The 24,083-nt window shown below is 39.2% G+C and overlaps 1 protein-coding gene across 3 annotated transcripts in view; it reads left to right on the top strand.

Annotated features, from left to right (window-relative positions):
• Positions 1-24,083, top strand: part of MTMR3 (myotubularin related protein 3) — a 151,299-nt gene that overhangs the window by 97,613 nt on the left and 29,603 nt on the right. For all 3 annotated transcript variants that reach the window (XM_049788766.1, XM_049788765.1, XM_049788764.1), the window contains 3 exons: positions 2,998-3,080; positions 5,798-5,964; positions 21,350-21,446. In XM_049788766.1, coding sequence (XP_049644723.1) covers positions 2,998-3,080; positions 5,798-5,964; positions 21,350-21,446 — 347 coding nt within the window. The remainder of the gene's footprint in view (positions 1-2,997; positions 3,081-5,797; positions 5,965-21,349; positions 21,447-24,083) is intronic.

The following is a 24,083-nucleotide window of genomic DNA, read 5'->3' as shown; positions in this document are numbered from 1 at the left end:
CCCGGTGTCCCATATGGTCCCTCGTGCCTGCCAGGAGTTATTTCTGAGCAGACAGCCAGTAGTAACCCCTGAGCACTGCTGGGTGTGACCCAAAAAGTAAAAAAAAAAAAAAAAAAAAAAAGTTTTTGTGCTTTGGGGCCACACCCAACAGTGCTCAGGACTTATTCCTGACTATGGTCAGGAACACTCTTGGTGGGACGTGGGGCCCCCAATGTGGTGCTGGAGTTTGAACTCAGGCTGGGCATGTACAAGGCAATTGCCTTACTGGTTGTACTGTCTCTATAGCCCATAGTTCTGCTTTTTAGGAAATATAAGGGGAGAAATGAAGAAAAAAGGGAGATAGGTGTTCCATTGATATAAAGTAATTATATCTATGCCCTAGTTCTTGCTGGATTTTAAACTTGTCTGCATGTTGCAATCTACAAGTATATTAAAGTCTTTTGTTCTTACAATATAGTAATTGTATATTTTAATTACAATAAATTTAGCTTTTACTATATATTATTATATATTAAGAGTATAAATGGTAGCTTTGGTTATTTGATTACTTGGAACCAGCATTTAAATTCTTAAATTTGCCATGTTAAAATTCACAAAAACAGTTTTTGTGTGCTCTGAGATGTTTCATTATTCTTCTGAAAGTGTTGACACATACTCTTGATCCAATAATAAGGATGTAAAATTTAACCTTTTTATTTCTTTTAAACAACAAAGTAGCACACACAGACGCTCCCTAGTTTTCTAGTTGTAAGGAATTGTAATTCAAGGAGACCTGGGATACAGATACTGCCGAGAGTTTTTAATGTAGATTTATAAAACTCGCTCTCACTCCACTCTCCTGCAGATTCTTTCCATTCCCTGAATTTTTGACTCTCCTATTATAACTGGCTAAATTGAAATGATTGAAGGCTCAGAAAGCAGAGACTGGCAGTAATATCTAGGAAAATTGAAAGTTTATCCAGAGAGGGCAGAAACCAGGATTTTAGAAATGGAGGTGTTTTGTTTTTTGTTTTTTTTTTTTAATTTCTGAGATTTTCTATCTTCTTATTTTTGTTTTTGGTATTAACCAGCAATGCTCAGGGGTTGCTACTGGACCTGCACTGAGGAATTAATTTTGGCAGTGCCCTGAGGACCATAGGATGTTAGGGATAGAATTCGGCTCAGCCATGTGCAAGGCAAATATACTAAGGTTCCTACCCTCTCTGAGATTTTGAGTTAAAAATCAGGCCTCTTGTTAGTTTGGGGGTTCAGAGGGTGGTGGTGTTGAGTAAGGTGAGAGGTGGGAAAGGTAAATGAAAAAATAAAAACAATAATAAGAGAATCTGTTAAATCTGTCACAGAGAGATAGATAGTACAAATGGGTAGGTTGCTTGCTTTGCACACTGAAGACCTGGGTTCAATTTCCAGCACCCCATGCTGCCAGTTGTGGCCCAAAAACAAAATAAAAAGTCACAGGAGGTTTAATTTTAGAAGGTATGTTTTTTTTTATTTTAATCTTCTATTCCTTCCCTTAAATTAGTCCCCTGATCCTATGATTTTTTTTTTCCTTCTTAGAGGTATAGGTTTTAGGGAAATTTTAGCTGCATCAGTTGCAATTTCTTTCAGCACCTTAGGTTTAATAACTTAAAAATGAGAGCAAAAACTCCTTTCTATTTCATATTGCCCTCCCTCCTTCATAGCACACAAGCAGGACTTAGTCTTTCTTTTATTCTCAGTCCAGTGACAACTGTAAGATGATTTTGTGATTATAGATATGAAACCAGTAAGAGTTTAGTTTCCTGCAGAAACTTTGAGAAATTTATCTGCGTAATCATTTGCTTTCTTCTCTTACTGTTCCAGTATCTTTTTTTCCCCCCTGTTCTAAACATCCACTATTGGATTTCTTTTTGATCCTCATGTCCTTGTTTTGAGATTGTCTTCAGTCTGTCACAAGGTTTGTAGAAAGACTTTTCTGCAGCTAGCTTAGCTAAAACGAGGGCCATACTGTGCATATAGCACTCTTGTTACTTTTTGGGAGGCTCTCCCACGCCTCCCCTCTCTCACGCCAACTTTGAATTGCTGGAATGCTACTTAAATTCACAGTAGAGTAACATTTTGCCTGGGTAAGATGTGCCATAGAGACATTAGTCTGTCACTTCTGAGAGGAGTGAGACTACCCACTATTATTTGGAAGTTTTAGAAAATGCTTCTTGAAACTGCGATGAGTCAGGACAAATTTAGGGATGTGAGGATTCTCATGTCAAATCGAGAATTTGGATGTTTTTCTTCCTATCTCATTCTTTTCTCTGATCCCTACACACAGTTATTTACCAGAATGACAGAGTGATTCAGTCAAGCTTGCCCATACTGCAAACCCCACTTGACTGTCATAGCTCCCCAACTATTTTGAAATATATCAAACATAGCTAGTTTAAAAATCTTTGGCTACATGTGTAGTTTGTGTTGTCCTCAATTCTTATATTGACCAAAGAGAGCCTGATCTGCAGCAATTAACCTATAGTCTTTTTTGTGCAACCTTTCAGCCATTTATAGGATGCTCTGGTGCTGACACAAAGCCACACACCCTCTATAATTTGGGGCAAACAACAAATAATTTGACTAGTAACAATTTTCTTTAAGAATAGATTGCTATCCTGATTCCCTCAGTCTGTCATTGCAAATCACAACTATACACTTGAAATGCACAGAACTTGTGAGTTTAATAATAGATAATAGATTTAAAATATAATAAATTTTTCTATTCTTTCAGAGGTGTTACTCCCTCTTGTTTTTTTTTTTTTTTTTTTTTGCCATGACTTGACTTTAGCCATTGATTTAAAGATTGATAAAGGGAAACTAATTAGGTTAATTATTTGAGAATGATCGATTCAGCCAGGTAAATCTCTGGCTCTTGGTACTTCTTCCCCTATAGAGCAACTGATAGCTTTTGTGGGACACATTGAGGAACTGCAGGGTCATTGCTGCTTTGATGAAAAGACTTCATCTTTTAAATTGCAGGTTCCATTGCAGCTTATAGAAAGTGTTGAATGCCGAGATATATTCCAGCTTCATCTGACTTGCAAAGATTGTAAAGTTATCAGGTACGTGGCATGTTTTTGATGCTATTTAACATGCAAAGTATTTTTAAAGAATGAATATGGCTTGGTAATAGAACAATTGAAGTTAAATTACACAAGCATGGTTCTTATCCTGATAAAATGACCATAACAATCCACTTACCGGTTATTTAGAATAAGATCTTAAAAGCAAAATATTTCATATAGGGGTTGGAATGATAGTACAGCAGGTAGGACAGTTACTTTACATGAAATTGACTTAGTTTGAGTTCCTGGCATCCCATCTGGCACCTCAAGTCCTTTTAGTAGTGATTCCTGAGTGCAGCGTCAGGAATAAGCCCTGAGCACTGCCAGCTGTGACTCCAAAATAAAACAACAAAAACTTTTTAAAACAATTCATACAGTTGTGATAATTCTCTGGCTCTCTTTAGATCTAGAACATTTTGGCAGGGGAGGGGTGATTGTTGGGGGGGGGCATTGTTGTTTTTGGGCTGTATCTGGTGGTGCTCAGGCTCTGGTTTACTCCTGACTCTTTTCAGGGGTTGTGTCTGGTGATATTCTCCTGACCATATATGACTAAACTGAAATCATGCATTATCAGCTGTATATGAAATTAAATTCCCTTTAGGCTATTCTTAGGAGAAACTCTCTAATTGATCATATAAATTTATCATTCTTATCAAGATACCACATTATTTCTGTTTTGTTTTGTTTTTTTTTTTTTTAAATTGGTTTTGGACCACACTTGCCAATGCTCAGGGGTTACTTCTGCCTCTGCACTCACAATTCACTCCTGGCAGGGTCTGGAGTACTATATGGGATGTCAGGGGATCTAACCTGTGTTGGGCACAGGCAAGGTAAATTTTCTGATATAATTTCTATTTTAATGTTTGTGAACTATGTATGTTTAAAGCTCGCAGTTTTACAAATTGTAAGTTCCCCACCTTTATTTTTATTTCACCTCTGATCTATTCTGAAATGCCAATAAACAGCCTTCTGTGTTGATATTTTTTGTTTGTTTGTTTTTGGGTCACACCCAGCAGTGTTTAGGGGTTACTCCTGGCTCTACTCTCAGAAATCACTCCTGGTAGGCTCGGGGGACCAAATGGGATACTGGAGTCGAACCACTATCTTTCTGCGTGCAAGGCAAACACCCTACCTCCATGCTATCTCTCTGGCCCCTGTGTTGATATTTGATAAGCACATTGATTGGGGACAGGAAAGAGGTTTAAGTCACCTCTTTTGTTTTAAGGCAAAAAGTTGATTCTTAGCTGTTGAGATTTGGCTTACTTTTGATATATAATGGCAATATATTAGAGTTTTAAAAGCTTATTGTTATTAATTACTCAGTTGTAGACATTGCAATTGAAAGGTTTTTTTTTTGTTTTTTACTAATCATTTTAACTCAAAATTATAGAGCAGATTGATGTTCTACTTGATCATAGGTGGCATTTCCTTGAAATGATTGTACATGTGAATATGTGATATGCCAAGAAATTTGGGTACGGGTGGTTTTAGGTATTGAACCCAGGGTTTTATACGTTCAAAGCATGTATTCTGCCACTCAGATACATTCTCATTCTCCAAACATCTTACGTTGAATCTAAAGTTAAGAATTTATTCTTGGGGCTGGAGAGATAGCATGGAGGCAAGGCATTTGTTGCATGCAGAAGGACGGTGGTTCGAATCCTGGCATCCCATATGGTCCCCTAAGTCTGCCAGGAGCGATTTCTGAGCGTAGAGCCAGGAGTAACCCCTGAGCGCTGCCAGGTATGACCCAGAAACCAAAAACCAAAACCAAAACCAAAACCAAAACAAAACAAAACAAAAAAAATTTTATTCTAATAAGTAGACATATTTTTAAATTATTTCATAACTGGTCAAAAAATTAGACTTTATTTTTGCTTAATGTAGTACATCATAACAAAAACAAAACACAATTCTATATATTTAAAATATTTTAATCTTTAAAAATGACTAAGTTAATATGGTTTAATATAATTTAAATCTGATTTTTTAGAAAGACAACAATAAAACTTTGGTAGTAGAATGAAACTATATAGACAAGAATTTAAGATTTCTTTAGTCTAAACTTTATATGTATATATATATATATATATATTTGTTTGTTTTGGGGTTACACCCAGTCACACTCAGGTTACTCCTGTCTCTGCACTCAGAAATAGCTCCTGGCAGGCATGGGGACCATATGGGATGCCTGGATTCAAACCACTGTCATTTCTTGGATATCTGCTTGCCAGGCAAATGCCCTACCACTGTGCTATCTCTCCAGCCCACTTTTTTCTATATATTTGTTTTTTAAAAAATTATTTGCACTATTAGTTAAGACTTTTTAGACATGTATTTCTTATACATGTTTGAAGACTCATCTCAAATGCTTTCTTTTTTTTTTTTTGGCTTTTTTTTTTTTTTTTTTTTTTTTTTTTTTTTTGTGCCACACCCGGCAGTGCTCAGGGGTTACTCCTGGCTGTCTGCTCAGAAATAGCTCCTGGCAGGCACGGGGGACCATATGGGACAACGGGATTCGAACCAACCACCTTTGATCCTGGATCGGCTGCTTGCAAGGCAAACGCCGCTGTGCTATCTCTTGGGACCCTCAAATGCTTTCTTGACTGTAGTTGAATCTCACTGTGGATAGACACGCATTAAATGGTTGATTTTCTTAGTTTTCTTTGTCAATTGTCTTCTGATTAAATTCATACTGGTCTGATTTTACTAAGGTGTCAGTTTTCAACCTTTGAGCAATGTCAAGAGTGGCTTAAGAGATTGAACAATGCAATCCGACCACCTGCTAAAATAGAAGATCTCTTCTCATTTGCATACCATGCTTGGTGTATGGAGGTCTATGCCAGCGAGAAAGAGCAACATGGAGATCTGTGTAGACCAGGTAGGCCTTTCTAAGTAAAATGTGCACATAAGAATCTTACTGAACTACTGCTTGATGTATCCTTAAAATGAAGTGAAGCAACAAAGCATTCATGTATTCAATTCATGTATTTTTATGGAGTACCTAACTTGTTGTCTATCAGCCACCTATGTCTTTGTCTCTAAGTCTAATAAGTAGCATTTATTTCTTGCCTTTCAGTAGTAATCTAGTATTATCATAATTTGCTTAGTTTAAAAACTAGCATAATCTGTTTGATTTTAAAATCTAGTATAAAGGTTTGATGCATGTTAAAGGAAGTTCAAAGGAAGAAATGAATATTGTAACGCCCAAGAGTTCATTGATTAGAGAATGGGAATAAAACTTTGGACAGAGTCAATTTCCTTAACAAAAAGGTACAGAGGTGCAAAAGAGAGTGGTAAAGTGGCCTTATTCTTCCTTCAAAGTGTCCTATATATTGTAACCCTTTATTTCATAGATTATGAAACAGAGGCCAAGTGTCTCCCTTAAGGACATGGAACTAGAATGTATATACTAGTTATTTTGGAGCCAGTCAGAAAGAGAAGGGTAGATACAGAATGCTATCTCTCATATGGGATCGAAAGAGACACAGTGAGGGAGTAACAAATGGCAAAATGCCACAGAACCTGAGAACCTCAAAATGCCACAGAACCTGAGAACCTTTACAGGGGTCTCAAACTCAATTTACCTGGGGGCCTCAGGAGGCAAAGTCGGGGTGAGGCAGGGCAGCATAAGGGATTTTGCTTACTGAATAATGGCAATAAAAAATTACGTTAGTAAGAAAAAAAATCGCAAAAATTCACATTAAACATTTGCATACCCTGAACGGAAATGCTCAGGGTATGAAAATGTTTAATGCGATTTTTTTCTTACTAATGCGATTTTTAATCGCAAATACTGTGATATTTGAAGGCCAGCTGTGGGCCACAAAATGTTGTACAGAGGGCTGCAGACGGTTTGCAGACCGTGAGTTTGAGACTCCTACTCTACTATGACCCCAGCTCCCTAAGTTGTAAGTCCTTAAAATCTATGAGTTTCCTCTCACTGGATATACTATCTTTATGCCAACAAGTGGAAAGTAATCCCTTATTTTCTTTTTATAAATTAATATCTTTATTTAAACACTATTTATTACAAATATAGTTGTAGTTGGGCTTCAGCCATGTAAAGAACACCCCCCTTCACCAGTGCAACATTCCCATCACCAATGTCCCAAATCTTCCTCCTCCCTACCCCCCCTCCACTTGTACTTGAGACAGGCTTTCTACTTCCCTCATTCACTCATATTGTTATGATAGTTGTCAGTGTAGTTATTTCTCTGACTTTACTCACCACTCTTTGTGGTGAGCTTCATGTCGTGAGCTGGACCTTCCAGCCCTCATCTCCATTGTCTCAGAAAATTATTGCGAAAATGTCTTATTTTTCTTAAAACCCATAGATGAGTGAGATTTTTCTGCATCTATCTCTCTCCCTCTCACTTATTCATACAGCATAATAGATTGCATGCATATCCATGTATAGGAAAATTTCATGACTTCATCTCTCCTGATGGCTGCATAATATTTCATTGTGTATCTGTACCACAATTTCTTTAGCCATTCATCTGTTGAAGGGCATCTAGGTTGTTTCCAGAGTCTGGCTATTGTAAATAGCGCCACAATGAATATAGGTGTGAGGAAGGGATTTTTATATTGTATTTTTGTGTTCCTAGGGCATATCCCTAGGAGTGGTATAGCTGATTATATAGGAGCTCAATTTCCAGGTTTTGGAGGAATCTCCACATCGCTTTCCATAAAGGTTGGACTAGATGGCATTCCCACCAGCAGTGAATAAGAGTTCCTTTCTCTCCACATCCCCTCCAGTACTGCTTGTTCTCATTCTTTGTGATGTCAATCTCTGGCGTGAGATGGCACCTCAGAGTTGTTTTGATTTGCAGCTCCCTGATGATTAGTGATGTGGAGCATTTTTTTCGTGTATCTTTTGGCCATTTGTATTTCTTCTTTGACAAAGTGTCTGTTCATTTTTTTCCCACATGTTTTGATGGAATTAGATTTTTTTCTTGTAAAGTTCTGTCTGTGCCTTGTATATTTTGGATATTAGCCCCTTATCTGATGGGTTTTGGTGAATAATTTCTCCCACTCAGTGGTTAGTATCCTGGGCACTATTTCTTTTGAGGTGCAGAAGCTTCTCATCTTAATATATTCCCATCTGTTTATCTCTGCTTCCACTTGTTTGGAGAGTGCTGTTTCCTCCTTAAAGATACCTTTAGTCTCAATGTCATGGAGTGTTTTACCTACATGTTGTTCTATATACCTTATGGTTTCAGGTCTGATATCAAGGTTTTTTAGCCATTTAGATTTTTATCTTCGTACATGGTGTTAACTGGGGGTCTGAGTTCACTTTTTTGCAAGTGGCCATCCAGTTGTGCCTACACCACTTGTTGAAAAGGCTTTTCTTGCTCCATTTTGCATTTCTTGTGCCTTTATCAAAAATTAGGTGATTGTTTGCCTGGGGAACTTTCTCTGAGTACTCAAGCCTATTTCACTGATCTGAGGGTCTGTCTTTATTCCAATATCAGGCTGATTTAATAACTATTGCTTTGTAATACAGTTTAAAATTGGGGAAAGTAATGCCTCCCATATTCCTTTCCCCAAGGATTGATTTAGCTATTTTAGGGTGTATTTTTTGTTCCAAATGAATTTCAGAAGAGTTTGATCCACTTCTTTGAAGAATGTCATGGGTATCTGTAGAGGGATTGCATTAAATCTGTACAATGCTATGGAGAGTATTGCCATCTTAATGATGTTAATCCTGCCAATTTATGAGCAGGGTATGTGTTTCCATTTTCACGTGTCCTCTTATTTCTTGAAGCAGGGTTTTATAGTTTTCTTTGTATAGGTCCTTCACGTCTTTAGTCAAGTTGACTCTCAAGATATTTGAGTTGTGTGACACTAATGTGAAGCGGGTTGTTTTCTTAATCCATATCTTCCCTATCATTATTGGTGTATAAAAAGGCCATTGATTTTAGTGTGTTAATTTTGTAGCCTGCCACATTGCTATATGAATCTATTGTTTCTAGAAGCTTTTTGGTAGAGTCTTAGGGTTTTCTAAGTAGAGTATCATGTCGTCTGCAAACAGTGAGAGCTTGACTTCTTTCTTTCCTATGTGGATTCCCTTGATATCTTTTTCTTGCCTAATTGCTATAGCAAGTACTTCTAGTACTATGTTAAATAGGAGTGGTGAGAGGACAGCCTTGTCTTGTACCAGAATTTAGAGGGAAGGCTTTTAGTTTTTCTCCATTGAGGATAATATTTGCCATTGGCTTGTGGTAGATGGCCTAACCTATATTGAGAAAGGTTTCTTTCATTCCCATCTTGCTGAGAGTTTTTTTTTTTAAGAATGGGTGTTGGACCTTATCAAATGCTTTCTCTTGAGTCTATTGATATGATCATGTGATTTTTATTTTTCTTGTTGTTGATGTTGTGTATTATGTTGATAGATTTATGGATGTTAAATCATCCTTGCATTCCTGGGTTGAAACCTACGTGATCGTGGTGAATAATCTTTTTGATGAGGCATTGGATCCTATTTGCCAGGATTTTGTTGAGGATCTTAGCATCTGTGTTCATCAGGGATATTGATCTGTAATTTTCTTTTTTGACAGTATCTCTATCTGGTTTTGGTATCAAGGTGATGTTGGCTTCATAAAAGCTATTTGGAAGTGTTCCCGTTTTTTTTCAATTTCATGAAAGAGCCTGGCTAGGATTGGTAATAGTTCTTCTTGAAAGGTTTGAAAGAATTCATTAGTGAATCTATATGGGCCTTGGTTTTTGTTTTTGGGCAGACATTTTATTACTGTTTTAATTTCCTCAATAGTTATGGAGGTGTTTAGATATGCTACATCTTCTGTATTCATCCGTGGAAGGTTTTAAGTGTCTTAAGAATTTATCCATTTCTTCCAGGTTCTCATGTTTAGTGGCATAGAGTTTCTCAAAGTAGACTCTGATTATCCTTTGAATCTCTGCAATATCTGTAGTAATCTCCCCTTTCTCATTTCTGATATGGGTTATCAAGTTTCTTTTTCTTTTTGAGTTTTGCCAATGGTCTTTCAATCTTGTTTATTTTTTCAAGGAACCAACTTCTGCTTTTGCTGATCTCTCGTATTGTTTTTTGGGTTTCCATTTCATTGATTTCTGCTCTAAGCTTTGTTATTTCCTTCTGTCTCCCTATTTTTGGTTCCTTTTTTTTTTTTTGATCATTTTCTAATTTTATAAGCTGTGTTATAAAGCTATTCAGGTATGCCCCTTCTTCCTTCTGATGTGTACTTGCAAAGCTATAAATTTTCCTCTTTTGCTGTGTCCCATAGATTCTGATAGTTTGTGTCTTCATTGTCATTTGTTTACAGGAAATTTTTGATTTCCTCTTTGATTTCGAACTCACTGGTTGTTCAGTAGTAGGCTTTTTCCAGTTGTTGAAGGTTTTTTCTGTGTCCCTTTGTAGTCCACATCTAATTTCAGAGCCTTGTGGTCAGTGAAGGTAGCCTGCAAAATTTCTATCCTCTTGATTTTATGGAGGTATGTTTTATGTGCCAGCATATGGTCTATCCTGGAGAATGACTCATGTACAATTGGAGAAGAATGTGTATCCAGGTTTCTGTGGATGGAATGTCCTATATATGTCTGCTAGGTCTCTTTCTAGTATATTTCTGTTTGGTTTCAGTCTAGTTGACCTATCAAGTGTTGATAAGGCAGTGTTGAGCTCTCCCACAATTATTGTGTTATTATTGAGATCTCTTTCAAATTTGTCAATAATTATATTAGATATTTTGCTGATCTCTCATTGGGTTTAGTATGCGATTTTTTTGGGTTTAGTAGTGCGATTTTTTGTTTTGTTTTGTTTTGGTTTTGGTTTTTGGTTCATACCGGCAGCGTTCAGGGGTTACTCCTGGCTCTATACTCAGAAATCGCCCCTGGCAGGCTCGGGGGACCATATGAGATGCCAGGATTCGAATCACTGTCCTTCTGCACGCAAGGCAAACGCCTTACCTCCACGCTATCTCTCCGGCCCTATTATTGCGATATCTTCCTGTTGCCCATATCCCTTGATTAGTACTAAGTGTTCATCTTTGTCCCTTACAACTTTTCTGAGTCTAAAGTTTTTGTCGTCTGATAATAATATGGCCACCCCAGCTTTTTTAAGGGTGGTGTTTGCTTGGATGATTTTCCTCCAGCCTTTGATTTTGAGTCTGTTTGTTCTAACTATTCAAGTGTGTTTATTGTAATCAGCAGAAGGTTAGGTTCATCTTGTTATCCATTTTGCCACTCTGTGTCTAATTGGTGCATTTAGTCCATTGACATTGAGGGAGATGATTGTCATGGGATTTAATGTCATCTTTGTCTCTATGTTTGGTGTGTCTGTGTTCTGTCTTGTCTTAAAGTAGACCTTTCAGTTCTTCCTTTAAGGCTAGTTTTGCATCTGTAAAGTTTCTGAGCTGTTGCTTATCCGTGAAGCTATGTATCCTTCCTTTAAACCTGAATGTGAGTTGGGCTGGGTGCAGTATTCTAGGTGAAGCATCCATTTCATTCAGTCTTTTTTATTATTTTTTTTATTTTTGGGTCACACCCAGCAGTGCTCAGGGGTCACTCCTGGCTCTACACTCAGAAATCGCCCCTGGCAGCCACGGGGGACCACATGGGATGCCAGGATTCAAACCACTGTCCTTCTGGATGCAAGACAAATGCCTTACCTCCATGCTATCTCTCCGGCCCCTTTCATTCAGTCTTGTCACAATATCCCATCACTGTCTTCTGTCCTTGAGAGTTTCTTGTGACATGTCTGCTGTAAATCTTTTTTTTTGGGGGGGGGTGTCACACTCGGCAGTGCTCATGGATTACTCCTGGCTCTATGCTCAGAAATCGCTCCTGGCAGGCTCAGGAGACCATATGGGATGCTGGGGTTTGAATCACCATCCTTCTGCATGCAAGACAAATGCCTTACCTCCATGCTATCTCTCAGGCCCCTGTAAATCTTAAGGATGCTCTTTTGAATGTAATTTCCATTTTTGGTCTTGCTACTTTCAGTATTCTATCTCTATCTGTGGGATTTGTCATTGTGATTAGAATGTATCTTGGGGTGTTTTTCTTCCGGTCTCTTTTAGCTGATACTCTTCGGGCATGCAGGATTTGAGTGCATGCAGTCTTTAGCTCTGGGAGTTTCTCTGTGATGATGTCTTTGACTGTTGATTCTTCCTGGGGATTCCCTTCCTGAGCCTCTGGGACTCCAATGATTCTTATGTTGTTTCTGTTGAGTTTATCAAAGATTTCTATTTTCATCTGTTCACATTCTTTGAGTACTTTTTTCATTGTTTGATCCTTTGGCTTAAGGTTCTTTTCCAATCTCTTCTGTATGGAGTTGTTCTGCATTTCATCTTCCAGTTTGCTGATTCTGTCCTTGGCTGCTGTTACCCTGTTGGAGAGGCTTTTCATTTAGGTTTTCTGTTCTGCTACCATGTTTTTCAGATCTGTTATTTCAGTTTGGAGTTTTCTGATTTCTATCTTTGTGTTCTGTTCAGCTAGAGCTATGTTTTCTTTGATTTCTATGAGGATCCTCCATATTTATATTCTAAACTCCTTATCTGAGAGATTAATCAGATGGTTATATTTTTTTTGGGTCATCAGAGCTATCATCTCTTCATTGTCTGTGCATGGTGTTTGCCAGCGAGGTTTCCCCATTGTCACACTTATAAGTGTGATTTTTTTTTTCTGCGTGTTATGGTGGGGTTCATTAGTTAAAAAGAGCACGTGACCATGAGAAGAACAACATGCAAAGGCGACAGGTCCCTTCAGTCTCTCCCAGTTACTAAGCTCACAGCAAGGGCAGACCCTTCCCACCTACCTGCCTTCACAGACAAAGGAGTTACCTTTCTGCTGCTTGGATGCTCTGGTAGCCGGTTTTCACTCTTGTCTTTCTTGGCTGTTCAGCTTGGGCACCTCTAGGAGACAATTCTTGCTGCGCCTTTCTTGGCCCTCTCAGGAGAGTTTCAGGAGACAGAAGAGAAGAGGAGAAACACACAAAGGCGACAGGTCCCCTCAGTCTCTCCCAGTTACTAAACTCATAGCAGGGGCCGTAATCTATTATTTTCACCCAAGGCTTTTGCTACTCCTCTGGATTAGTCTAGTTCTCTCATAGTGAGCTATTTTTGGGGAGCAAAGAGTTTGTTTTAGGCATCAAAAGAAGTACTGATGTATATATAAAAGTCTGTTGTCAAGTCTCAATGCTAGGTAGTGATATAACTAGAGCTTAAACCTGGTCTCAGCTATTTAAAGCTGATTGTGTAGTTCTTTATATACAGAGCTGGAAAACAAACCCACTTCTCCTTGTAGAGCCTTAGGAATCTAAGCTTCTCACCATCTTCTCAGGCTCATAACCCAGAGTTGTCCATGAGATAACTTCGGAATATTATGAGAGATTGCTTTTAACTAGCAATCTCTTACTTCAGTCCCATAACTAGGGTAGCTCTTTTTTGGTTGTTAAGAAGTAATATTTTTTATTTCGCTTAAAATATTTTTCTCTTGGGTTGGAGAGATAGCATGGAGGTAGGACACTTGCCTTGAATGCAGAACAACAGTGGTTCATATCTTGGCATCCCATATGGTCTCATGGGCTAGCATTCCCTTGCTGGGAGTTACCAGGGCCACCTCAGCAGTGTATGGGAACCCATGACTTATATGGCATAAGCCTGCGGTACTGAAGTATGCCAGGTGTTCGATGATCCAGCTTTTTGAGCTTTCTTTTCTTTTGGTAGTGCCAAAATTAGATCCCCAGGTCTTTCACATGTAAGGGTATCATCCATCTATCCTTCCCACTCTCCCTCTCTCCCTCCCTCCCTTTCTGACACACCCCAGTCAGTTTTTTCTGAAAGGTAAGTTTACAAAGAACAAAATATACAAGTCTCCTGTTTTAACATCATTGTCATCATTATCATCTTTTCAAGCAAAGCTCAAGAGATCCAGGGGCCTCTCCTGATAGGAGAGAAATCACTTCTGAGATGCTCAAGGGACAAAGCAGTGCTGGGGACTGAACTGTGCAAGCATCTTACCTATTGTACTATCTCTCCGCCCTATCTAGTGCTTTTTCATAGGTTTATAATGAATGGAAACATTCATAGGAGGAAAGAGTACTGATTTAGAAACTATAAAACGTGAATTCAAACCTATTTTAAAAAATTACTGGGTAAGCTATATATTCTCTCCATGTTTCAATTTTCTTTCTTCTTTCTTTTTTTCTTTTTTTTTTTTTTATTTATTTGTTTTTTATTTGCTTGTTTTCAGGCTTTGGGGCCACTTCTGGCTCTGTGCTTAGGGTTCACTGTTGGTGGTGGTTTTTTTTTTTTTTTTGGTTTTTTTTTTTAATTACTTTTATTTAAGAAAGAGGACAGGGTAAAGTTAAAGTGGAAGCCCAATCACCCATAAGCAGAATTCTCGGTAGACCCATCGATGATATCCCAGCCTTGATCTTTCAACCAAAGAAAATTAAGAAAAACAAAACTGAACCCATGTACAATACAATTAATTTGTCCCTCAAATCCCCAGTTGTATTACATACTATTTCTTAGCAGCACACAATATAATCCAAAGAGATTAGACTTATGTAACTCCTTAAACATTGAGGGCAAAGTACATTTATCTAGTTCCATGCACATGCTTACTAGTTTAAGTTAACCTCAAAAGTTTTAGTGGGTTGTTTTTCTTAAGGTTTGGAGTCAAGGGAAAATAGTAAAAAATGGTGTTAGAGTGGCATTTGTTTGCATAGGCCCACCAAAATATAAGGGACTTGGAAAGAAAAATTATGGTCTAAATACACGGAGACCCTACCCCTGAAGTTTCCTGGCACAGGACTGACTCTAGGCTCCAGGCAAACTAGTTTGTCCAATTCAAGTCATCGTCTGTAGTGGCAGTACACCTCCATTCCTCACATAGTCTCTGTTGTTGGTATCATGCTTCTGTATTAAAGGTCCTGGAGTCTGCATATCCCATATTGCAGTCAGGATGGTGCAGAGCATCCTCTCGTTTCACCTCACACTTAAGGGGCACTAGAGAGAACCATGTCCTGTAGAGCAGGTCATTGTTGTTGTCAAGTCTTCTCAGTGTAAACGGAAGTCTCTTTTTAGGAGGTCGATGTCAGACCCTTGGTAGTGTCTTTCCTGGTAGAGGACTGCTTCCAGCTGTTGCTATAAAAGACCTTGGATGTTTCGTAGATAGCTTGCCTGGTTCTGGCGTGAATGGAGGATGCCCATTCTTCTGAGGCCTGTGCCAGGTCATTATATCAATGTTCAGGGTGTAAGGTACATTGTACTGAGATTTATTAGATAAGAACTTATCTGTAGGTATAGTGTTTTCCTATTTTAATGTGTCTATGCAAAGAAGGATCAATGCCATGAAGCGTTATTGGTGCATCTGGAGGCAATAGGAAAAGACCAGCAATTTCCATGACATAGTTCAATCATAGGCATTAAACTGAGGGACAGTTCCACCAACAATCCTTATTGAACAGCTTACAAAGAAAAGACTAGATGAAAAGTGGATAGAAACATCATGGTAGAAGAATATAGAGAGAGTTACAGCCGTTAAAGAAAATATACATAAAATATTCAAAAGATATATGTGTTCAATTTATGTCCTTCTAAATAGTTCTGGGATTGTTAGATCCAATGTATGTCTTTGGTCTGAGATTAGAAATGTGTATTATTGAAGTTAAGAAGGGTAAATCGGGGGTACTGATGGTTGGGAGGAGTATACGTTCTAAACTAGCGCCCCCGCGCGGTTTGCATCATGTAGACTAGTATGAAATTGCCAGTGACAGCCTGAGTATAACTGACCAGTTATCTGCCACCCCACAGATCAAACACCACCCCCCAAGCCAATCACAGGAGCTCAAGCCCTACCCTAGGCCAATCTCCGCAGCTGGCCTGGGGGTGGGGAAAACCCAGGGTGCCCCATCAGGTCCACCCAGAAACCCACCTGGAGATCCGGAGGAAAGGGGGAGAGGGGGGTCGGGTGACCCAGGTCCGGGCCCCCCTACCCTAGGCCGGGCCAAATGGCCCCTGGCACATACGGAGGTCTGCCAGGAGCCAGCCCGTGACGGCTGAAAATCCTGCCCCAGTCAATTTTCTTTGTTATCAAACTGTTATTCTTGCTGAAGTTAACCTAGATTTTCAGAAAATCAAATCAGTTAATGTTGGAGAGTTCAATTTGTATACAACAGTGTGTACTCAAATAAGTAAAATCTTTTGGGAATTATGTATGGGATAAGTAATGCCTTCATATTTGGTTGGTTGCAACTTCATCTGTAATAGTACATTTTACCATTTCTCTATAATGATGTAGACTGCACCTGCCCTCACTCTTGACCTTTGTACTTAAGGTCTTGGTTTGAACTGAATATATCTACAGTTAATTCTATTATGGGCAAAATAGTGACATAATTAAAGCCAGTCAACCTTATTTTTCTGTATCCATCCAATAATAGTGAGTGTTGGTGATGGCTGAGGCATTACTCAGCATATATTAGCATCACAGAAACCATATTCTTGAAAGTCATCTTTAGGGTTATCCAGCATCAGATATTTCAAAAGTGATGTCTTGATGGGTTCGGCAAGATAGTATAGAAGCTAGGGCATTTGCTTTGCATGCAGCTGACCTGGGTTTGGTCCCCAGCTTCCCGTATAGTCCCGTGAGCACTGCAGGAGTAATTCCTGAGTGCAGACCCAGGCCTACTCTGAGCATTGCCAGTATGGCCCGAAAAACAAAGTGATGCTTTGAATTATCTACCTCAACACATGTAATCACGAATGCGGACTCTGAAGGGTGGAAACTAATATTTCAGCAGTTAATGGATCCTTTTATGCATTCCTCTCTGCCTACCTTATTAAGTGTAGAATGTGACAAAGGTGTGGCAAAAGAGAAGTATTAAGCATTTCATATAATTTCTGATGATTGAACCTGTCATACTTAAGCCAGCAGCACTGTAACCACAGGGCAAGGTCTTAATGTGCTTTGAAAGAAGCCTTGTCTTTGCAACTCAGAAAAGCCTTGGACAATTTGATAAGGGGTTACAGAGGGACTAAACTCTAAAAATTTTTTTTTTATCAAATCACCATGATTTATAAAGTTATTCATCGTTGGGGTTTAGATTTTCAGTGCTCCAGTATCAGTCTTTCCATAGTGACAATTTCCCTCCACCAGTGTTTCCAGGTTCCCTTTCTCCTACCCTCCCACCCCTAAATTGTTATCTCGACAGACACCTTTATTGTTAAAATTTGGGTTTAATGATTTCAGTGTTGTTGATTCTGTGGTTTGAATATTTAGCTCTCTAATTCTTTAACACCAATGATGTATCTGAATCCCTTGACCCTTGTCTTCTCATCTATCTCCCCCAACCTTCTACCCCAAATTTCTTTTCTTCCTATACTCTGGGTCAATAAATATTTAGACATCCCCCCTTAAATAATTACATTTTCTCATCCAGGAGACCAATCTCTTAAAAATGAATTAAAAACTGATATTTGCTTGCAGTCCTCAACTTTGTTTTGTTATAGCTCCATTTGTGGTATATTCCATATTTGAATAATTACTCTGTTTTTATTTTGTTTTGCTGCACTTGGTGATGGTTAGGGGTTACTTCTGGCTCTGTACCCAGGAATTATTTCTGGTGGGCTTGGGAACCATATAGAATGCTGGGTCAGCTGCGTGCAAGGCAAGCACTCTACCTACTGTATTATCACTTTGCCACTTGAGTAATTATTTTGGAGTCCTGACAGATTATTGGGTAATTCAGAAAGAGTTTTAGCATTAGTGCCAACTCTCTGAACTCTACTGTGAAATGCCTATTAAACACATCCTTTTACCTCAAACATGGGATTCTGGTTATCTGTTCTGTGCAGATGTTTAATATAAATTAAAAGCCTTTGCTAATAGAATCTGTTTTCTGCAGTTGCTTATAGCTCACTAAATCCACATCTAGTACTAACTAAATCTCTGTTTATAGAAAAGGATGAGGTGCCTCCCTCCATATTTGAAAGTCTGGGAAGATTAGTTTTCCCTTCTCTTACTCTGATAATGTTGTTCTTCCTCTCATCCTCAGTAATTGTCTGGATCTTTTCTATCCCAGAACTTTAAACTGGTGTGATTTTGAACTTCTCTATTTAGAATCAGCAAGGGGGTTACATTTTTCAGGGAGTGGGGAAAGGGAAGTAGGCTATTTTCCCTCCTGGAACCAGACCCAGTAGTGTTCAGGGTTCTCCCTCTGTGATGCATATTCAAGGCAAACACCTTACCAACTGTTTAACATTTCTTATGGTCACTAATCTTTGCATTTTATTAACAGATGGCACCCCAATTAAGAGAGCCCATTTCCTGTTTGAAAGTCTTTATCATTTCTACAATTTTTCCAAAACAGGATAGACCCAGGTTGATTATTTTTCCTGCTTTTCTGAAGCTCATCTTTTTTTTTTTTTTTTTTTTTGGTTTTTGGGCCACACCCGTTTGACGCTCAGGGGTTACTCCTGGCTATGTGCTCAGAAATCGCCCCTGGCTTGGGGGGACCATATGGGACGCCGGGGGGATCGAACCGCGGTCCTGATCCTTGGCTATCGCTTGCAAGGCAGACACCTTACCTCCAGCGCCACCTACCCGGCCCCCGAAGCTCATCTTTTTTATAGCTTTTTCAAGAATCATAATACCTAGTTTAAGCTCAAGAAAAGGAGTTTAAATGGAAAGTAGTTTTATAAAGTTGTTCTCCAAGTAATTACTGTTTCCTGTTCTGAAGTTCTTCTCCAAGGGACTGCAATACTTTTAATACTTGGATCACAATAGTAGTTTATTTTCTGTTTTCATTTGTTATTATGGATTTCCATGGTCCCCCACAGTGTTTATTTTTTTAACTTCTATATTAGAGTTACTATTTAATTTTTTTACAGGTAAGAGCAGGGTTGGGTGGTAGCTGGCTATGAGCTCAGGGAGTTATTCCTACAGAACCACATGAGGATTGGACTCCTGGTTGCAAGGCACTGCCCTGTCCATTGTACTGTGTCTCCATCCCACTTTTTGTTTTGTATAATGTTATTGTCCTAGGACTATCTTTCCAAGGAAGATTTATATTTATGGTAGGTTATTCATCTTTTGTTGCTTTATTAAGGTAGAGAAGAAAAACCCAAATTCATTAGGCCAAATGTAGGCAGTTTGTAGTGCTTGAGTTGGCGTTCTCAGATACTCGCCACTTTATTTAAAGTTATGGTGTTTATTCTGAAATCTGTAAGTCTCATAATTGAAATGTTTTTCTTATTGTTTTATCACCTTGTTCAGATTGACATGAAATTGTTTGTGGCTTTATTTAGTGTGAATTATTCATGCATTTCTGTATAGAAATAAAGAATTCTAGATTGAGACACCAGAGTAATAGCACAGTAGAGAGGACACTTGCTTTGCATATTACTGGCCTGAGTTCTACTGCTGGCATCCCAAAAGGATGCCTAAGCACCCTAGGGGTGATTCCTGAATTAGAGAGCAGGGAGTAATAAGCCCTGAGCCCTGCCAGGTATTACACATCCTCTCCCTCAAAAGTTCTAGGTGGATATTAGTATTGATATCATTTTTTGTGCCACACCCAGTGGTGCTTTAAGGTTACTCCTGGCTATACGCTCAGAAATCGTTCCTGGCTTGGGGGACCATATGGGACGCTGGATATTGATAGGAGGTCTGTCCTGGATCAGCCACGTGCAAAATGCCTCACCGCTGTGCTATCTCTTGGCCCCCTCATTATTTTTTTTAAATTTGTGGAGATAGAGGTTTTCACTCTCCAGCTAATGAACTGGCACCTGTCTTGAGACTTGGAAGAAGCTGGTCTACAGGTATTTAGAGGATGACAATGTCCAGCAGGAAGTAGTACAAAATATGGGCTATGGTTCAGGTATTTTTCTTTTCCTCCTCCTTCTCCACCCCTCCCCACCTCTGCCTGACCCCGACCCCTCCCCTCTTCCTCCCCCTTCCACCTCCCTCTCTTCCGCCCCTCCTTCTCTCTCCCTCCTCCCCCTCCTCTTCCCCTCCTCTCCCCCTTCTTCCCTCTCCCACTCCTTCCTCCGCTTCCCCCTCCTCCCCTCTTCGACCTCCTCCTCTCCTCCTCCTCCTCCTCATCCTTCTTCCCTTTCTCTTCCTTCTCCCCCCCCCCCACTCCCTTTCCTCCCCTTTTCTATTTTTGGCTATACCTGCTGACACTCAGGGGTCACTCCTGGCCTGAGGGACCATATGAGATGCTGGGGATCCAACCCAGGACTGTCTGGGCCAGCCGTATGCAAGGGAAATGCCTACCACTGTGCTATCACTCCGGCCCCTTGATATCTTGATTTAAATGTTTTTTTTGTTTGTTTGTTTTTGATATTTTTGGTTAACACCCGGCAGCGCTCAGGGGTTACTCCTGGCGATCCTGGCAGGCTCGGGATGAGATGCCGGGATTTGAACCACTGTCCTTCTGCATGCAAGGCAAGCGCCTTACCTCCATGCTATCTCTCCGGCCCCTAAATGTTTCTCCTTACCTTGGTGTCCCTTCTTGCTCGTTCTCCCCATTGCCACTCCTTTTTTGATCCCTAACTCCCTGAGCATCCTGATAGAGGATGAGTACCCTTATTGGTGCACAGTTCTATAAGCATGTGTGCCCTGGTAGGGGTAGGGAGGTGAGAAGGAGGCAGTTTCCTATATCTTGTGGGGGGATCTGCTTGGAAACATGAGTGGGAGCAGGACAGAACCACATGTTTGAATACTGTGCCCCACTTGTTTGAGGAGGAGATGGTTCTCAGGTCAAGTCTTAAGAGCCAATTTTAATTCATAAATAATTATTGGCCAAAGTGTGGAAATACAAAAGTGGTCTGTATAAATATAAATTTTTGGAGTAGGCAGACCTGCCTTAATTCTTAGGAGTTTTTTTTTTTTTTTTTTTGTTTTAAAGCCATTCCAGCAGTGCTTAGAGCTTACTCCTGTTTCTGTGCTAGTAGATAGTGATTAGTATATGGGGTACCCAGGATTAAACCTGGGTCAGGGCCGCAATTTTTTGTAGTCTTCGCAATATGAGCACAGTGAAACTTCCCTTGAATTAATAATAGCACTTAAGTGAGACAACATAATTCTTGATTAAAATTAATTTCCACATTCCTTTCTATAGTTTTAATCTGACAGGATTATTTTTAACTAAAATGAAATATGTTTTATTGTGCATTTAATGTATCACCTTAAAAAAATGAACCAGGACAATGATGATATCATTTCACCTCTTCTTAGAGTGATACATATTTCTTTCTTCTGCTGTCTTTGGCCTTTAGGGGAGCATGTAACATCAAGGTTCAAAAATGAAGTGGAGCGAATGGGTTTTGATATGAACAACGCTTGGAGAATTTCCAACATCAATGAGAAATACAAGTGAGTTGTATGGGTCCCTGTGGACTGTGTTGCACTTTGCAAAAAACCCAGTTGCAGAAACCCCAATTCTCATGTGGTGGACCATTTGAACTTAGACATTTCCTTTCAAATGGAGTTTTATTTATTAAATCTAAGTGCATGTACAGTCTTCAGAGTACTGTTTGTTCTATTTGTTCTCACTTGAGTGGAAAGTGATCTTTATTTAATAGGCTCCTGAGACTTCCTTTCTAGCCTGTCCAGGTCTCTCTTCCTAGCACATGCGTGTTTAAATAAATTTTGTTCACTTGTAAGCAGTCTCCTTTGTTCTCATCATTTCACATCAACTCTAAGATAGGAGTGACCTCATAAGCTTTGATAAAAAAAACTTAGGGAATAATTATTACTGTTTATGTTTATTTATGACTTTCATTTTAAGTCTTATAAAATAGGTATAACTGTTTTATATAATATATTGATCTAAAACCAACTTTGTGGAGCCAGAGTGATATTATAGCAGATAAAGTGTTTGCCTTGCAAGCTGCTAATCTGGGCTTGAACCTGGCATTCAGGATAATCTCCCAAGCCCTAACAGGAGTGATTACTGAGCTCAGAGCCAGGGAATAACCCTGAGCACTGCCTGGTATGGCCTACAAAATAATAATGATAACAGTAACAAAAATAAATTTATGGTTGTGATCATTTAACCATTAAAAGTGTAACTCCTCTTCAGTATTGGGATAGGATAGGGATGTGGAAAGATAATACAGGGAATAAGGCAGTTGTCTTGTCTCCGCTAATCCTGATTTGACTTGAACACCACAAATAGTTTTTGAGCACTTCCAGGGGCCACTGCTGAGCACAGAGCCAGGAATAGCCCTTAAGCACTGCTGGGTGTATTCAAGTGTTGTCCTACCCCTGAACCATCCAAATACTGGGCCAGAGAGATAGTATAAGAGGTAAGATTTTGCATGCAGTTGTCACTCAGATTGATCCCTAGTACTATATATGGTTCTCTGAGCACAGAGTTAGAATTATCCTGTGAGCACTACTCTTCCCTGATCCTTTTTGATCCTACTCTTTCCTCGCCCCACCTAAAAGAATGTCACCCTTACTTATCATTACCTATTTCCTTAGAAGATAAATAATTTAGGGAAAGGAAGATAGTACAGGGCTTAGGGCAAGTATCTTGCATGCACCCAACTCTGATTCAGGCACTACATGGCTTCTGAAGGATCTCTGGGCATGGAACTGGTGATACTGCAGGGCCCAAGCAGCACACCATTCTTGGACCTAAACATTGAACTGCCAGCCCAGTTGGCTGAGAATTGCCATGAGTGCCCCCCTACCCCCACAACCTCTAAGAGCCTCCCCCTAGACAAGATACTGGGTGGGCAGTTAGCTTGTGGAATTTTGGGGATCCAAGTTTCTATAAAATTCTACAAGATTTCTAGAAGATTTAAATTAATATACCTGCCTCCTTTTTAAGTTTCCCTCTAGCAGCTGGAAGTACATGAATCACTAATCATTCTGTTGTCCTTTGAGCTGCCTTAAATGATAACTGTTTACCTGGTCTATTTTCGGCTAACCATCAAAGCATTTTATTTTTCACTGGAAAGACTATAGCTAATTACACAACTCGTAACATGGCTGTTGGCCAAGAATTTCAGTATCCAGGTTATGAAGAATCAAAAACTTTAGATTTATCATACTTCTGTTTATTCTCAATGACAAGTCAGAATGGAGGTACAGAGAATTGGAAGAAGGGCATTAGAGAACCTGAAACCACCATTGTCTTTATTCATGGGAAAGCCACTTTTCCTATCGTGAAAACTGCTTATCTACTAGTGTACAGCTAGTACTTAGTACGGAGTTGACTACTAGACTCTTAAGTTTATAGGACAACAAATAAAATGATCAGAAAATCGATTAAACAGAAGCAAAACCAAATAATGAATTTAGCTAGCCTTGCTGGAAGAAAGAATTTATAAGGACCATTCGTTTTTCAAAACTCTGTAATAAAGTATTTTATAAACTATTTTCTTTGAGCCTACTATTCCTACCTTGAGACCAAGTCTTTGGGATTTGGAAAACTTTTTTCTTAACTACTGAGGAAGAATGAACACCAAATAACTTTTCAAGTTTAGAAATGATAAGAGGAACGAGCCTGGCTTTGTTAGAATATTAACTATGATCACTATGTCTTAAGTTAATTTTAGGAGTTTGTGAGTAGATGTTAGGAAGCATGTAGTGGTATCTTGTTAATAGCCATTCTCTGGTTCTGTATCTGTTAAATTACTGACATTCTTAAGGAAATTGAAAATGAGAGAGAAACTCCCAGCACAAGCCACTTTGTTTTTATTGCTTCTTCCCCCAGTGCAAAGGTTCCTAAAATTAATTGACTTCACTTGGTGTTCCCAGAAATGTACTTTCTATTAGTGAACACACAGGATGCTCCTACTTTGGGACACACTGCCCTAATTCATAGGATGCTTGGGTGTTTGTGTGTCTTAGGATTTGAGTTATTGCCTTTACTATTTAAAAGGAATATTGGATTATTCATTGAGAACATTGTCCTCTATATAAAAACATGTCCAAAACACTGCTAAGACATTAGTTTGACTAGAACACGCCTGTTAGCATTTTTTCTGTGGAAACAAC

This window comes from Suncus etruscus, chromosome 15, assembly GCF_024139225.1.
Source record: "Suncus etruscus isolate mSunEtr1 chromosome 15, mSunEtr1.pri.cur, whole genome shotgun sequence".
NCBI lineage: Eukaryota > Metazoa > Chordata > Mammalia > Eulipotyphla > Soricidae > Suncus > Suncus etruscus.
The sequence above is the reverse complement of the archived record's forward strand: the minus strand, read 5'-3'. Positions and strand labels throughout refer to the sequence as shown.